General features: G+C 44.7%; 1 protein-coding gene across 1 annotated transcript; it reads left to right on the top strand.

Annotated features, from left to right (window-relative positions):
• Nucleotides 1-1,962: 1,962 nt before the first annotated feature.
• On the top strand, nt 1,963-6,282 carry lins1 (lines homolog 1). The gene is made up of 5 exons (XM_083662245.1): nt 1,963-2,046; nt 2,728-2,860; nt 3,723-4,343; nt 4,839-5,022; nt 5,492-6,282. The coding sequence occupies exons 2-5, from the start codon at nt 2,809-2,811 to the stop codon at nt 6,192-6,194; spliced, it is 1,560 nt and encodes a 519-aa protein (XP_083518371.1). The 5' UTR covers nt 1,963-2,046; nt 2,728-2,808; the 3' UTR covers nt 6,195-6,282.
• Nucleotides 6,283-16,714: the final 10,432 nt, after the last annotated feature.

Here is a 16,714-nt window from a genome sequence, read left to right as displayed (position 1 = left end):
ATGCTTTTTATGTTGCCAGTTGGTTGGCGCTGTCTGAATCTCACAAAAGTCCCGTCTGAAAAAGGTTTCTTCAAAGTTTGGAGGCGATCAGAGCAATGCACCTTGCAACTCCAAACAAACATAGCTACATATAGCCAGTAGGATGATTTGGATAGTCCACTAACTTCAATTCACTTCCTATCAAGTGAATAAAGTGTCACATTTAAAAGAGTCTTCTGAGGGCCAGTGGTGACTGATGATGTCATACCCACTGATGATGTCGTCATAGATAGACATTGTGACGCATTAGAGCCTTGATGTCATCTAGAACCAGAGGTATTATCCATCTTTCTACCTTACCAGAATTATACATAGGAAACTCAGATCCCTTTTTGAGTAAAAAAACTGATAACAAATGTATAAGAGAACTAATTCAGAGGGAGATTTTCAGTAGACCTGCGTGTATATTTGTTTGGAACAACTCGTATCTCGACATAGATTGGGAAAAGACTTGGTTATTACCTAGAAAATTCTTTGTCTCTAATAAAGTAAGAGAAGTATCTCTGAAAATATTGCACAGGCGTTATCCTGTCAATTCAGTTATTGTAAAATACAAACTAAACATTGACCCTCTTTGTTCCTTCTGTCACCTTGTTGATGAAACAGAAACTCACCTTTTTTGGGACTGTACTTATACTCAGACCTTTTGGCAGGACCTTAATATGTTGTTGAACAGGAAATTAGGTACTCAACTCAACTTTAAAATTGATTTTATTTTGTTTGGTTTTTTTGTTGATGAAATCCCCTCTAAAAAAATATATGTCTTCAACCTCATTTCTCTATTAGCAAAATTCCATATACATGCCAGCAAATTTGCAAAGCAGAAACCTAATCTTACTGTCTTCAAGGCATACTTAAAAGCATACCTGGATACACTAAAGTACTGCACAAACTCTAAAGCTGTGAAAACTAAAGCCTTGTCTATAGAATTTGATTTGTAACCTTATCTAGTCTCTCGTATGCCTCCTCTTTTTTCTTTTCTTTTTGTATTTTCTGTATGTTTTGTTGAATGGCCTTTGCATTTGTCTTGTAACCTCTATGTTGTGAACCTGTATTTTCTGATTATGTAAATAAATTTGTTAAAAAAAAAAAAAAAAAAAAGATAGACATTGTGACATTTTTAGTGATGTCATAATAATAGACAATAATGTCACATGGCTGAGTATATCAAGTGATGTCACAAAGCAATTGTGTCGTCATCAGTGATTTATTATGACAGGCACTATGATCGTGATCGTGATGTCTGCACTTCTCACCTGGGTGTGTTTTTATTCCGTACTCACATTTACATTTTATTTTGAAGGCTGATTGACTTACATCTTTTATTGCTAAGGTAACTTGACGCATAGATAGGGGGTTGACGCTTCTGCGTTGATCACATGTCACGTCGTCACACGGAAGAAGCAGCACGACAACTTTTGTTGTGTTGTGTTGTGTTTGAAACTAACCATACTAGAGACCCCGTGCCTAGTGTGTGTAGCACAATGATGAACCACTTTGACTGTGTGACTGAAGTATACAGATGCCTTCTGAGGGGGTCGTGCCCCAGCCAGAGTGCTGGGGATGTGGCTTCTGGAATAGTTTCAGCGGTGTGTGCACTGCCTCCTGTGCAGGAGAGAGACTGCAGTCATCTGTGCCAGCAGCACAAGGAAAGCTCAGGTTCACAACATGAGAGCCAGGTTGATCTGACTTGCGTTACTCTGACTCTGGTCGAGAAAATATCCTCCCGCCTGATGTCGCAAAGAAGCATGCCTCCAGAAGTCAGCTTGTACTTCATGGAAATCCTGAGGGTGCTGTTTCAGGAGGGGGATTTCATGTCAACACTTGTGAGTATCCTTAGTCTCCTCTAACTAAATAAAAACACCTACTTTTAACAGGATACATGATCTAATATACTGTAATCATAATCTTCAACAGCTCCATCAGTTCCAGTCTGAGGACCAGTTGATCTCTCATCTGGCTGCAAAATCAGTATCAACATACACGTTCTATGAGCTTCAGATATCTGTGAGTATTTAGGTTGTCATGTATATCTCTGATCATACATCAAGACTGGGCGATATGGACAAAATCAAATGGATCACAATATTTTTGACTGCAATGTCAATATTGCAACAATATTGTGGGGATGCTATTGGTGCATTCACAAAATATTGACACAATGAGATTTTTTGATTAATAATCAATCATCAGTAAATATGGCTATAATGACGAAGTGGGTGAAGGCAAATAAGAGAACAACCAGAAGAGTCTGATAAATTCAGAAAATGACATTTTACATTGACATTGACATTGACATTGACATTGACACTTTACTGTAATGCAGCCTTTAATCTAATAAATCCAGGAAAAGGCAACACTTATGTCATATCCCGATATGACGATATTAAAAATCTAAGATGATATCTAGTCTCATATCATGATATTCATATAACATTGATATATTTTCCAGCCCTACTCTGATATGATGCACGTACTGGTACTGTATATAGCAAGACCTGAATTGATTATAATGAGACATTTTGATCATATTATCCTAGTACACAAGTATGCATTAATGTATTGTTCTTTTAACGGTTGTTCCCTGATTATTTAAACAGCGCAATGTCTCTCATGTCATACTGTGTGTGCGTGTGTGTGTGTGTGTGTGTGTGTGTGTGCGTGCGCATGATGTCTCTCATGTCATAGGGGACGTTCAGCTCTGTGTGGCAGCAGGAGTGTGTGCACGTGTTTCACCACTCCTCCCCCTGTAATGAACTGGACGCGTGCATGTGGTCACTCACCGACGTCTTAAAAAAACTGCTGAAGGGATGTCACCAAGGTAAAAACGGGTTTGTGACACAAACACTGTACTGTACGTACTGTACGTCCATTCATTTACTAATGAGTGACCAGGGAAACTAGTCTGATGTGTCAACAGTCAACAAGCTTGTTGGGGCTGAGAAAAGTTGGCCACAGCAGAACCTTTCACAGTCCTCAACCCAGTGTTGTGGTCGAGTCACACTCAGACTTGAGTCCTGGACTCATTTTCAGGACTTGTGACTCGACTTAGACTTGAGCACTGATGACTTGGACTTGGACTCGAGCTTTCATGCATTCATACTTGGAAGTTGTTGAGGAGGACTCAGACTTGTTCGTTTCAAATGTGTTTTATTTGAGCATGACAATATATATACACATATACCTATGTACATACAGTATATTCTATTCAATTTTTACAGATATAGGTTTGATCATGAAATGCTCTTTTTTGAATTGGAACATGTACACGTACAAATAGCAATATCAATACAACAAATTATACCATATACAAAAAATACCAATTCTAACAGATGGTAGCAGCAAGTCTCCTAAATGGGCGTGGTCAACCATTGACTCAGACCTGCCGAAAGACTCCTAAGTGGGCGTGTCCGTGGAAAAGCATGGGCAAAACCCACGAGACAAAATGACAGGAAGTGAGTTGAAGTTGGGCCGTCTTCGCTTGAATCCCATCGTCGTTTCCTGTGACGTCACAGAGGCTAGGTCCATGCTATTTTTAGATCCTTTGATGCTCCATATTATTATTTTTAGATTCCAGATTATTTTTAGATCCTTTGATGCTTTTCTTATGTCTCCAATCCACCATTTTTGTTTAAATGCATGTTGTATCACTCGTCTGAACTGTCGCTACACTCCTTCCTCAGAGATCCTATGGAAGCTCCTGGCAGCTTTTGACCCAGGCCTAAGTGCGTTATGCTCCCGCTTTCTCCCCGAAGAGAGAGAAGAAGGAGGGAGGCAGTCCACGGTGGAGTTCACCAACGCCGAACACCGGGGAACCACTCTCTCCACCCTGCTGGACCTACTGGAGGTCCTGACGGCGTCCAGGCGGACCTGTCGGACCGGCGCCTGCCTGCCGTGTCAGAGGCTAACCCACGTCCGCGGCTCGGCGCTCCTGACGATCGTCGACTCTCCCTCTGAGTATTTTGTGAGAAAGCGTGCGCTGCTCCTCCTGAAGAGAGCTCTGCTCCAGAAGGCCGGGGAGGACATGGCTTTAGGAGAGGCGTCGGCGTCGGCGTCTGCTGCCGGGATGACAGATGACGAGCAGTTCAGCGCTGATGTCGGCACGCTGGCTGATGGCGTGCTGCGAGCGGTGAGCGCCGGTTGGCTACAGCGTGTTCAAGTGGAGGCGGCGGCTTCTTTATTTGGGGGAAGCGGCCGAGTGGAAGCTGGCGGAGATCAGAGAGCAGACCATGTGATGCTCAGCGCTGTCAGCCTGATCGTGCTCAAGTCCATGGAGGTTCGAGTCCAGTCGGCCCGGGGAGCAGGTGATAATCCATTTCTACTCTTGTAAAATATATTATTATTAAGGCTGCATTCGTATCATGTGGGTCAAAAACAGTAATTGGAAACCTGCTACAGTATTCTGTTTGTGTGAGAGTAGTATGACAAACTGTACTGTCAGTCCAGATTGCCTTTCTTGAATACAAAGAAACAATGATATTGGTTTTGCAAAGAAAGGAAGTTAGTGGTGGTCATCCTCAGCAGATTCTGTGATTTACCTAAGGATCCTAACTTTCTGACACCCTGTATTACACAATTCCTGCAGCAGGGGGCAGTCTTTCCTTGCATGTCACGCTGAGCTCCCCACTCTCTCTCTCTCTCTCTCTCTCTCTCTCTCTCTCTCTCTCTCTCTCTCTCTCTCTCTCTCTCTCTCTCTCTCTCTCTCTCTCTCTCTCTCTCTCTCTCTCTCTCTCTCTCTCTCTCTCTCTCTCTCTCTCTCTCTCTCTCTCTCTCCCTCTCTCTCTCTCTCCCGGCAGCAGGTGTGGGCGGTGCCGTGGGGGTGCCTGGCTATCTGCAGGCTCTGTCAGGCTTCCTGAGGCAACAGGGCATCCCACCGGAGGACACCCCCCACCGCTGCTGCTGGCTCCCCCTGCTGTTCACAGAGCAGGATGACGACATGATGGAGGCAGCCAAAGCTCTGCTCGTCATATTCCTCCATCACAGGTAAACCAAGTAGGGCACAGGTTGACTGTGTGTATTTTAATATATCAAGGACCCCTAATTTACTCCATTAGAGCCACAGACCCCCATTTGATGAGATGTTGTCTCTCAAACCCAAATCTGAGTGGATACTTGGGGGAATAGCATGATCCTCCCCCGTGTTACGTCCTGTCTGCTGGTGAAAGTCCTCGCTGTCAGGTGAAAAGAAGTGGCTGGCGACTGCACATGTATCGGAGGAAGCATGGTGCTAGTCTACAACTCTCTCTAGATCGGCAGAAGGGGTGGAGCAACGACCGGGGACAACAGGGGTAATTGGCCAAGTACAATTGGGGAGAAAGAAATCAGAAACCAGAAAAATATATATATATATATATATAAAAGAAAAAGGTTATCGGTGATCTAGAAGAAGCAGAAATGGCAGACAGAAGAATGAGCAGCCTCTCTGAACTCAGTGCCTGTGCGCCCCCTGCAGGCTGTCCTCTGATGCTGCTGCTGCCTGCGCCTCGGGCTGCAACCCTCACTGTCACTTCCTGCTGCTGCTGCGCAGCGTCTCCTTCGACCACAGCGTCCTGCTCGACTTCCTCATCTCCACTGAGACCTGCTTCCTGGAGTACCTGGTGCGCTACCTGAAGCTCCTCCGGACCGACTGGGAGGGCTTCGCCCTGGCCTGCCGAAGAATAGAGGCGTCGGACCTCATGAGGACATATGAAGGCGCGCTCGGACCCGGGTTCGGCCTAGATCTGGTCCGATCCAGCGTCGGTGTCCCGCCTTCGACTTTGATACCAGCAGTGGACGTGGCCAGTTTGGCTTCTGGACTTCGCCTTGTGGACTATGGCAGCTCGGAAGAATCGGACACGGAGAACATGGAGGTTTCAGACGCTTCACAGGGAAACTCGAGGCTAAGATCGGGCGGTTCAGATGTGACGCTGGGGACGAGCAGCCCGCCCGTCGTACGGACAGAACACGAGCCGTCGGACTCAACGGCACCAGAGACGCCTCCTGGTTCTGGCGCCGAAACGTCACGCAGAACCGTCTCGTGCCTGTCGGAGCTCAGGGTGGTCGTGGCGAGACTGCGGACGAAGAAACTCTTCCCGTACAACCCGTCCTCTCTTCTAAAGCTCCTGGTGCAGGTTGAGACGGTGGAACGTTCTCAGCCTGGACATCTATCGCAATGAAATGCATGGTATATCGGTAGGAGATTTGCTGTGTTTTATTATCATTTCAGTGGGAAGTTTTGCATGTTCTCCCTGCGTTTACCTGAGTTTCCTCCCACAGGCAAATGACATGTAAGTCAGGTGGATCAGAGTCTCGTTGCCCATAATGTGAATGGGAGTGTTTGTTTACTGTTTGTTAGTCCTGTGGACTGGATATCTGTCCTGGTTTTTCCCCTGCCTTCCACCCAATGCATGCTGGGATAGGCTCCAGCACCCAGTGACTCTGCCTAGGAATAAATAGGTCAAGAAAATCAATAATAATCTGCTTTCAGTGATGTGGGCACTAATTGTTAAGAATATTTAATTTTTGAGGGTTTATTACTATGGCCGGTATTTTCGACCTAGCCTAGGCTACAATTAGCATCCTACGTTAGCGCCTCCCAAGTGTAACATGACAGTATGTCCCTATGTTGCATTTGACTTGATTGTGTGCTACACCACGTACTTACTCGTTAGTTGAATTAGTTATCTAGGGGTAAAAGTCGCTCACGGTCTTCAAGGTCTTCCCGTTGTTGTCGGGCCCTCGCGGAACCCACGCTGTGGCACGTTACGTGGGGCTGTAACCCGCTGCGTCCCTCTCCTCCGGTCAGGCCTGGGCAGTCCTGACTTCGCTGTGTGGCTTTGCACATTCAGAAGGTGTGTCAAAGCCCTCTGCGTGCGCGCTGCGGCCGGTGAGCTCCCCAGAAGTGTGGGTTGACGCAGCTGACAGGAACTATAATGTAGATGGGGAGATAACAGGAGAGAGGGAAAGCTACTATGACCAAGTATAGACCCTTTTACAGTGGACGCGTATCGACGCTGGACATTCCCACTAGGTATGACGATACCTAGTATGACGATGTCCGGCACTGCAACTTTGGCGATGTTTGGATCCTAGACCCATCCTGACAGTGAGCACGGGTCAAGAAACCTCACCCCATTGAAAGAGTTAGCTTATTTGTGTAAGGTAACCTGTCTGTTGCTGGAAAAGCTTTAAAATACGTGGAGGGGGCGTCGGCATCTTCCATATTTCTATGACAGCTGAACCGCTAGTTGTAACTTTTTGCAGCGAGTTCGGCTCCGCCCACTCAATACATCATCACTGTTTACAAACAGTAAAAGGGTCTATAATATGCACTACATTCTCTGCTTGAGCTAACTTCTAGTGATTGAAATCACAGTGAAAATCTCACTATGATTTCAATATCACACAATGACTCATTTTGATAGGGACTACCCCGGACCGCTCGTCAAGCTGATGCTCGTCTATGTATGTCTAGCTGCCGCCGACAACGCCCTAAACTCGAGACTACGTTAAAGCAGGTTTCTTGCTTTACCCCGAATGTATGTGTCAGTCTCACCCTGCAGCGCCCCCTAGCGATAAACCTGCTGTACTACATCTGTATAACAAAATCCTAACAAATACTGAAAATAAATGGGGGGGGGGGGGGGGGTTATATTCTAAAATATTAAGAAAATCCTCTCAGACTGATGTCATGACTATGATCTCTTGTCTGCAGGCGATATCCTAACAGAAGGTTATTCTCAATAGCACTTTTAAAGAGAGAGAGGTCGCATGGTCACAACAGCTGTAGATAATCGCCATAGGCAGACAGGAGTATTCATATGACCATGGATGGATGAAAGATCAGCTGGATAGTAATGAATACCATAAGCAGGGGCCAAAAAAAAAAAAAAAAAAACACCAGCCAAATTTTCAAAGTCAAAGGTCAAAGGTTAAAGTTACTTGCATATTTAGCATTTGGCTGCCTGGTGGCTTGTGCTAATTTTCTACCCGGCATATAAGGCAGACAGTATGCTGTTATATGCACACACACGCGCACACACACACACACACACACACACACACACACACAATCCAGCCAGTGGTTTAGTTTTGAATTCAAACTCTAGATCTAAATGTGTCACTATGGCGAGGCCTTGTTATTAGGATGTGCGTTCCCAGGTGCTTGAACATGTGGCTGTCAGTGTCAAGTTAATCATTGCTCGCTTACAAGTGAACGATCAAAGGCTTCCATTGATTGAGCTCAGCTCAACCTTGGTAGCTGGATGGATTTGGCTGAGCCACACCCATCCTAAACCTACACACAGGGAAGCCATCTAAACTCAGCTTAGTTTGATCTCGGCGTTCCTGAAAATCTCCGAAGGTTTGTGGATTTGAGAAGGAAAAAAAGCAAGGCCCATTAGTTTAAACACTTCTTAGGCCGACAACCTATACGATGTCAATTCATCGTTTATAGTCAATGCTTTCAACCTGATGGATTTTGTTTTTTACGGGGGAAAACAATCATGCTTTTCTGAAAATAGAATTGATTTTTGTTGACACATTGTTTTGTGGTTTGACCGCAGCTCATATAGATTACTCCCCTTTATATATTTACCATTTAGTATGAACATTATGCCTATTGACTTTTTCTTCTCCTTCCACTTCCATACTGTCTGGCCACCTCCACACCTCCACACCTCTCCGTTATGAGAGTTCTACTTGAAGGTTTGTTTTGTGGGAGAAGCCTTTTGTACCTTATCACAAACACAATGCAAACAGGCTCATGAGAGGATCCCTCGAGGGCAGGGAGAAAAAAAAAGTGTGTGTGTGTGTGTGTGTGTGTGTGTGTGTGTGTTTTTGTGTGTGTGTGTGTTTGTGTGTGTGTGTGTGTGTGTGTGTGTGTGTGTGTGTGTGTGTGTGTTTTTGTGTGTGTGTGTTTGTGTGTGTGTGTGTTGTGTGTGTGTTTTGTCTGTGTGTGTGTGTGCATGCGTGTGTGTGTGCGTGCGTGTGTGTGCGTGTGTTTTTGTGTGTGTGTGTGTGTGTGTGTGTGTGTTTTTGTGTGTGTGTGTGTGTGTGTGTGTGTGTGTGTGTGTGTGTGTGTGTGTGTTTTGTGTGTGTGTGTGTGTCTGTGTGTGTGTGTGTGCATGTGTGTGTGTGCGTGCGTGTGTGTGCGTGCGCGCACGTGTGTGTTGTGGCAATCCGCTAGCCGCCTAGCGCTCTGCCTGCTCCACTGTATACCTGCAGGGGGGTAAAACAAGCCTCCCAGGTAATTGTGGCCGAGCTGAGCTGGGTGTGACACCAAAGAATGTCAAACAATAGAGAGAGTGGCTGCCCGCCTGTGCTGCTGTGGACGTCGGGCATAGAGCATTTCTGCCAGTCGTGTTGATTCCCCCATAGCGGACAGGACCAGCGCTCCTCACCTGCTCTCCTGCTCCAGCACTGACTGTGGACAGACAGGACCAGCACCTCCTCACCTGCTCTCCTGCTCCAGCACTGACTGTGGACAGACAGGACCAGCACCTCCTCACCTGCTCTCCTGCTACACTGTTGGAAAGGTAAGCCAGTGTTTTCCTATGACCTTGGAACTGAAATCTACCCCCCCTCTCTCTCTCTCTGCGTGTTTTCCCTTCGGGATCTGAGGGCCAAATCCCAAGTTTTCCTGTTGCCTCCGTTTCCGCTGCAAATCTATTTACCGATGGCGCGTTGGAGAAGTGTTGAAGGCTGCCCCGAAGCCCAAAAAGGAGGGAGATGAATGAGCCGAGGGAGATCTTACAGTGAGTCAAAGTTTGCTCTTCGGGCTGTGTGTGTGTGAGCTTTGTCATGGCCGAGTTGGGATGAATAACCGCCTCTGTTCTCAGAGATCAGCGCACCGAGGTGGGGGAAGAAAGAGCCTCCAAACATCCGAGTTGTGTGGTCTCTCTCTGCCTTCCTCGGTGAAATCATAAAGGTCGGGGGTTATTATGCGATTAGAAAAAAAGCTTTCCTGACAGTTTCAAGGACCTCTATCATGGCCGGGCAACATTTATGGTGTCGACTATGTAAAAGGTTTCATTGCAAATTACTTTGACTGGGGGCCAAATGTTTTTAAATGTCACTTGAACTGCGAAAAGACCTGTCAGAATATATGGTGATGAATTGTAAACGTGATCTTCTATGATACATTTTTCTGTATTTTTATTAGTCTTTCCTCCTATATTTTTTGTCCTCAGAGGTCAGAGCAGTTCTTTTCTCTTATACAGTATTAATAATAAAGTCCTTGACAACTGCAAGTTTTTTTGCGGGGGGCGTGATTCTGGCAGGTGAGAAATGGATTTGAACGTGTTACTTATAAGACTTTTATTCTTCTTCTTCTTTGGCCTTTTTCATAGCAACTAATTGACTCCACCTGACATTTATTGATAAAAAAATATGGTCAGGTTTAACCCCATCTGAGCTCTGCCAAATATTTTCCCTTTGCTCCTGTTTATATTCATATTTTTCAATCGTCCTCGTCCTGCACCTCAAAGTCCCAGAAAGAAGTCACGCACGGCTGCTGCGCCATAGCGGCCCACATAGGGGACTGAGATGTCTGTCACCCTGTCTGTCGGAGCTGATTATAAATATGGGCACTGATCCAGTTTGTGCTGAGGAGGCAGGTGAGGAGGAGCAGGTTGTGCTGTGAGGCAGGTGAGGAGGAGCAGGTTGTGCTGAGGCAGGTGAGGAGGAGCAGGTTGTGCTGAGGCAGGTGAGGAGGAGCAGGTTGTGCTGAGGCAGGTGAGGAGGAGCAGTGTGTGGGGATGCTGAGAGGAGCAGCCAGACAGAGACGTGCCCCAGCCCACACAGTGTGTGCAGGCCAAACATGTTTTCTCATGCGCCTCACTGAACGAATCCCCACTGGGTTTGAATAGAAGAGAGTCATATTGTGCTAGCAAAAAAGATGCTCTCTAAGGACCGGTGCTGCAAAGGCCTTTTCCCTCATGGATAGGATATATTAGGACGTTATAATATCTTATTTAAAAACCACCTATCATGCAGGCAATGTGCCTATATATATATTTTGATATAATGTTTGACATTTAGCATGCCATAATAGCTTACTATAATAATACTAATAATAACACAATAATACTACTATTAATATCAATAATGATAATATACCCTCACAACAATATCTGCCTTTGTTTATAAAGCACTTATCAAAACAATGTTGCAAAGTGCTGCAAAATCAATAAAATAAAATGTAGGCTAAGTAATCATAAATAAAAGTGCAGATGTGACCAAAAGAAATGAAGCAGAATAACATAACCAACAGTCAAACAAAAACAGACCATAGTCCACGTGAAATTTTAGAATAATTTTAGAATAATCCAAGATATGGGGAAATAAGTGTGTTGATAATAGATTTGATTTGCTTTGATCCATGGTTTCTGCTGGAGTGTTCACGTCCGTCCACGTGCTCCTCTGAGTGAGGGCTGAACAGAATGCTGAGTCGGGCTCTGCCGCTGTGTGTGGGTGTGTGGGTGGGGTGTGTGTGTGTGGGGTGTGTGTGTGTGTGTGTGTGTGTGTGTGTGTGTGTGTGTGTGTGTGTGTGTGTGTGTGTGTGTGTGTGGTGTGTGTGCGTGTGTGGGTGGGGGGGGGGGGGGGGGGGGCGGGGGGGCGGTGCTAAAATGTGCTGACACAGGCTTTGACATCAACACGTCCCTGAGAGAGCAAGGCCCCGCCCCCAACATACAGTATACCCCCATCTCATTTACAACAACACGTTTGAAGGATATAACGTGACAAGATAAGACATGGAGTTGCAATTAGTGCCTCCTGAGCAGATTTATTTTAATGTTTTTTTTCAATTTATTCCCCTTTCTTTCAAGTACCCGCTGTAGTACCTTCACATAGCCTACTCCTAGGCCCTAGACACAGTACCCAAACAGCCACATTTGACGGATGTAGAAGCAGACGAGGCAGATTCGGGGGAAAGTGTTGTACCAAAAAGGTCAATTACAACTTGATGGCGAAAATAACTCCCGGAATGAGCTAAATATCTCAAACAAAAAAACATCCCCGTTAGGGGTCGATACAGCATGGTATTTGCGATATTTTCTGTTGCAATATTATCGTATCACACGCATTTTGCGGCAATAAAAATGATTGACGTGAGATGAACAGAATGGAAGCTATCTGTTTAGATCAAACAGATCTTGATGAAGTGTTTTCCTTTGGGGACTTGATTTGCAGTTGGAAAAAAAGGCGATATATCGCGATATGCTTTTAAAATCACAATAATATTGTATTGTGACTTAAGTATCGCGATCGTATCGTATGGTGGGGACCCCTGGTATTTCCTGCTTCTCTGCCTCCTTCCTCCACTACTCCTCTACGTTGTGGTCATAACACTGGCACATCATAAATACAAACACATAACAATACTAATGGCTCCGGGCTTTGGACACCGACAGGTTCTGCATGTTTGTCTGTCGGCCTGGGATACCAGAGGTCTGTGAATGGCAGACTGCCGGCTTTGTGAAGCTCGCTACAGGTTTTTGTTCAGACTGTGTCACAAAAGTGTTCAGTTCCTCTGTGTTGATCAACTCTCCTATCATGTGTCTGTCTCAGGGTTCCCACGCCATCTTGAAATCCTTCAAAGATTGTGAATTTGAGAGAGCGAAAAAAGGCTGCGTTCTGTAGAACAAGAAGTGTTCACACATTCAAGCATCTCTCTCGTTTTAATTAGTTGTTGTCTTTGAGCTTCTGTAAAGCGTGTTACTGTTAGTTCTCTAATTATGCAAATTCTCAGTGTTGTAACAGTAATTAACCTTGATCCGTGCTTCAAGCTAGGCCGTGTTGATCGCGTCCTTGAATTCGGGGGAATTGGGCCCGGAAAGTCCTTCAAAAGTCCTTGACTTTTTGATGTTTAAGAAGGAGTGGGAACAGTGCTGCTGTCAATGTCTGTCTTCATATGGCTTGTCTGTGTAGCTGTCTTTGTAAGAAAGAAAGAAAGTTGCTATTTCATTTTGTCCAGCTCCTGTATATTCCCATATAGAGAGGCAAAGTGACCGCCTACTTCCTGCTTCAGCACTGTACCAGCGATTTTCATCCGCCATTTATTTTCCCATACACATTTCGTAAAATGCTTATAAAAATAGTGTTTACTGGTTCAAACCAAACGGTACAGATATATGTAGAAACAGGAGAGATCGCATAACATTCCACTGGGACCAAAACGTAAAGAAAATGCGGGTTTAAAGAAAATATTTTTTCGATGTTTTTTTTTTGTTTTGGTCCGAGTGAAATATTCTATGGTCTCTCCCGATTATAGCGTTAGCTGAACCGCTTGGTTCGACGAAGTACAACTATTTTATAAGCATTTTACGAAAAGTCTATGGGAAAATAAATGGAGGATAAAAATCTATGGTACAGTGCTGAAGCAGGAAGTGACGTTCCACTTTGCCTCAAATATTACCTTGCAATAAATATTCTGCTGTATTCCTATTACTGTCACTGGGGCACCTTTACCTCCCCACACACCCCATTCAAACTGTCGTCCCGACTGGCTTATTCAGAGCAGCATTGGAATGGTAACCGTCCCATTTGTCCCCTTGTAGTGTTGGATCTCTGGGGAATGAGTGGGAGATTGAACAGCTTGCTTTTAGATTGGTGCTTGATATGACGAGTGGATGGGCTTCTTGTCAGCCTGAGTCAGCCCAGTGCCCCTATAGATCTTATTGACTCTTCCAGCAGAAGAGTGTTTCACCTCCCAACACAAGACACACACACATGCACGCACGCACGCACGCACACACACACGCACACATGCACACACAAGACACACACACACACAGACACATGGACACACGCACGCACGCACACACACACACACACACACACACACACACACACACACACACACACAAACACAGACACAACACACACACACACAGACACAACACAAATTGGCTCCATTATTAACTGTTTTGTACCGTGATGTGTTGCTAGGCTGCGCCCCAGGCTTTCATTGTCTTTTTTGTTGTTGTGGTGTGTGTGTGTGTGTGTGTGTGTGTGTGTGTGTGTGTGTGTGTCTCTCTCTCTCTCTCTCTGTCTCTCTCTCTCTCTCTCTCTCTCTCTCTCTCTCTCTGTATGTGTGAGTGTGTGTGCAGGCTTTTAAACTAGGCGTGGGCTGGGAGCGATCCTGAGAAAAAGGGAGGGATCCCTGGGTCAATATTTGTTTTGGAAATACAGAACAGTCATGTGCGCTTAACTGGGCCATCTGACTGTATCCTGCAGCTTAAATGAAGCCTCTGACTGTATCCTGCAGCTTAACTGGGGCATCTGACTGTATCAACTTAACTGGAGCGTCTGACTGTATCCTGCAGCTTAAATGAAGTGTCTGACTGTATCAGTTTAACTGGAGCATCTGACTGTATCCTGCAGCTTAACTGGAGCGTCTGACTGTATCCTGCAGCTTAACTGGAGCATCTGACTGTATCCACTTAACTTAACTGGAGCATCTGACTGTATCCTGCAGCTTAAATGAAGCATCTGACTGTATCCTGCAGCTTAACTGAAGCGTCTGACTGTATCCTGCAGCTTAACTGAAGCGTCTGACTGTATCCTGCAGCTTAACTGAAGCGTCTGACTGTATCCTGCAGCTTAACTGAAGCGTCTGACTGTATCCTGCAGCTTAACTGAAGCGTCTGACTGTATCCTGCAGCCTGCTGGAATGTGGGACCAACTCTGTCACTGAAAAGAACTAATTAACCCCATTGGATACGCTCAATAGCAATTCCTCAATGCAATCTTATAATCATTTGTTATCCGGATATTTATGTATGGAAGGTTAATGCGACTGCGTGAAGTATGCACGGAGGATTTGGGGGCGGTTTAAGGGAAGCCTTGGCTTCTTCTACTGCATTGGGGAAATGGGAAGATAGGAATCTCATGGAAAATTGACCATGGATCTTATTTCCTCTTTGTGCTAAAGCATTGTCTGTATATCAGATCAGAATCAGAATCAGAAAGACTTTAATGATCCCCGGGGGGAAATTGGGACAAGTTACAGTAGCTCGCTCACAGAACACACATAGCATAAAATAACAGTAGTAAATGCGAATTATATGCATAATTGTATTATGCAAGATTTTTGTTATTATATCCATCAATATTATGAACCTAAATCACAAAGCAGGCCTGCAATAATAGAGTGTCCCGTCCCCACTAAATGAGTAACTGCTGTAGGATCCTATTTGCCTAAATCATTGGGTATAGTCAAAGGCGGGAAATCTTCTCCACACAGGAAATGTGAGGTGTGAAGCATCACAGACCAGCTGGGTTGGTAAACATGAGCATGCTGAGTGCAGTTTACTGACACTGTCATAATGCATTATTTCTGAAGTAGTGTAGGCTATGGTAGGGTATGGTAGGGCTATGGTGGGTATTCATTACACAGTTACCTCTCACTTCCATTTGCAGCTGCCAATCTGTCAACACTGCATTAAATATCATGTGCTTAGAATAAAACTTTGCACACACACAAAGATTGCATTTCCACAATGTGCTTGAGGCACTGTTTGTAGAAAACACGTTTTTTAATGTCCAAAATAAATGGCGTATCAAAAGACGAAGAAAGATATCTTGCACATTTGCCGTCCTGTTTGTCACAAGTACAGCCAATATGGTACTGATGATATTTGAAAGCAACACAATGGGATTTGTCATATAGAGCTAAAAACACCCTAGGACACTGTGTCCGGCTGCTGCAGAACGTTAGGGTTGTGCTTAGGGATGTTCATTTTGAAAATTTTCCAAAATCGATAATCGGTGAAAATTAACGATCAATTATCGATTATCGATCATATTAATACTTAGAAAATTTTCAATATATATATATATATATATTTTTTTTACAAAATGAATGCCTATGGCAGAAAATACGAAAGACAACGTGTTCTCCTCAATGAACTCTTTATTTCAATGTGTCTCCTCTCCAACACTGCTGTCCGCGGCGCATGCCGGTGTGAATTTCCCATGTTTAAAACAGTTTTGTTGGCACAAAGGCCCGTGCCCAGCCAGAAAACTAGAGACTATATGAAGCTCCACCTCACGTTAGTCGGCTGTGCAATGGAGTGGGGCGAGGAGGAACGAATTCCACCCAAACCTAGTCCAATTTTTTTTTTTTTTTTTTTTTTTTTTTTTTTTTAATAATTAAAAAATCGATCCAAATGCCACAGGATCGATTCCAATCCTTAACGATCAATTATCGATTTTCGATAATTGATGAACATCCCTAGTTGTGCTACTACAACCCAGGTTTTACGAGTGAGAAAACGAGAGCTCTCACTCTAGCACTAGAGTGAGCTCGAGGTTGGAAACGAAAGTAAAACACCTAGGATGGAAAAGATGCAGGTTAGCACCACGGGGGCGGAATGTTGGCTGTGTGATCTGGCTCTGCAAAACGATCTTCACAAGTGGAGAAAATGATCCGTGCAGAAAGGATGTCCTGGACTTCTGTGAAACCCATTGAAATGACTTGTCGACTCCCTCGGTACATCCTGTTGATGCGCTCTCCTTTGATGATCCTTTTAAAAACCAACTAGAATGAATGACACGTCTAGCTTTGTGAATATTCATCAGGTTGATTCAAATGCTATATGCTCTGTCTATACTATATACTATATACTATAATACTATATATTTTCGGGGCGGCTTTAGCTCAGGAGGTAGAGCGGGTCGGCCAATGACGCCA

This window comes from Poromitra crassiceps (genome assembly GCF_964638095.1).
Source record: "Poromitra crassiceps genome assembly, chromosome: 28".
In the NCBI taxonomy this organism is placed as follows: domain Eukaryota; kingdom Metazoa; phylum Chordata; class Actinopteri; order Beryciformes; family Melamphaidae; genus Poromitra; species Poromitra crassiceps.
Note: the sequence above shows the minus strand (reverse complement) of the source record. Positions and strands in the feature narration are given on the sequence as shown.

What these genes read in the sequence shown, in the direction of transcription:
- lins1 (XM_083662245.1), top strand. Translation starts at nt 2,809, where the DNA reads ATGTGGTCACTCACCGACGTCTTAAAAAAACTGCTGAAGGGATGTCAC. An exon ending in GCTGAAGGGATGTCACCAAG is followed by an intron (nt 2,861 to 3,722) that starts GTAAAAACGGGT and finishes CTCCTTCCTCAG; the next exon opens with AGATCCTATGGAAGCTCCTG. An exon ending in GTCATATTCCTCCATCACAG is followed by an intron (nt 5,023 to 5,491) that starts GTAAACCAAGTA and finishes CGCCCCCTGCAG; the next exon opens with GCTGTCCTCTGATGCTGCTG.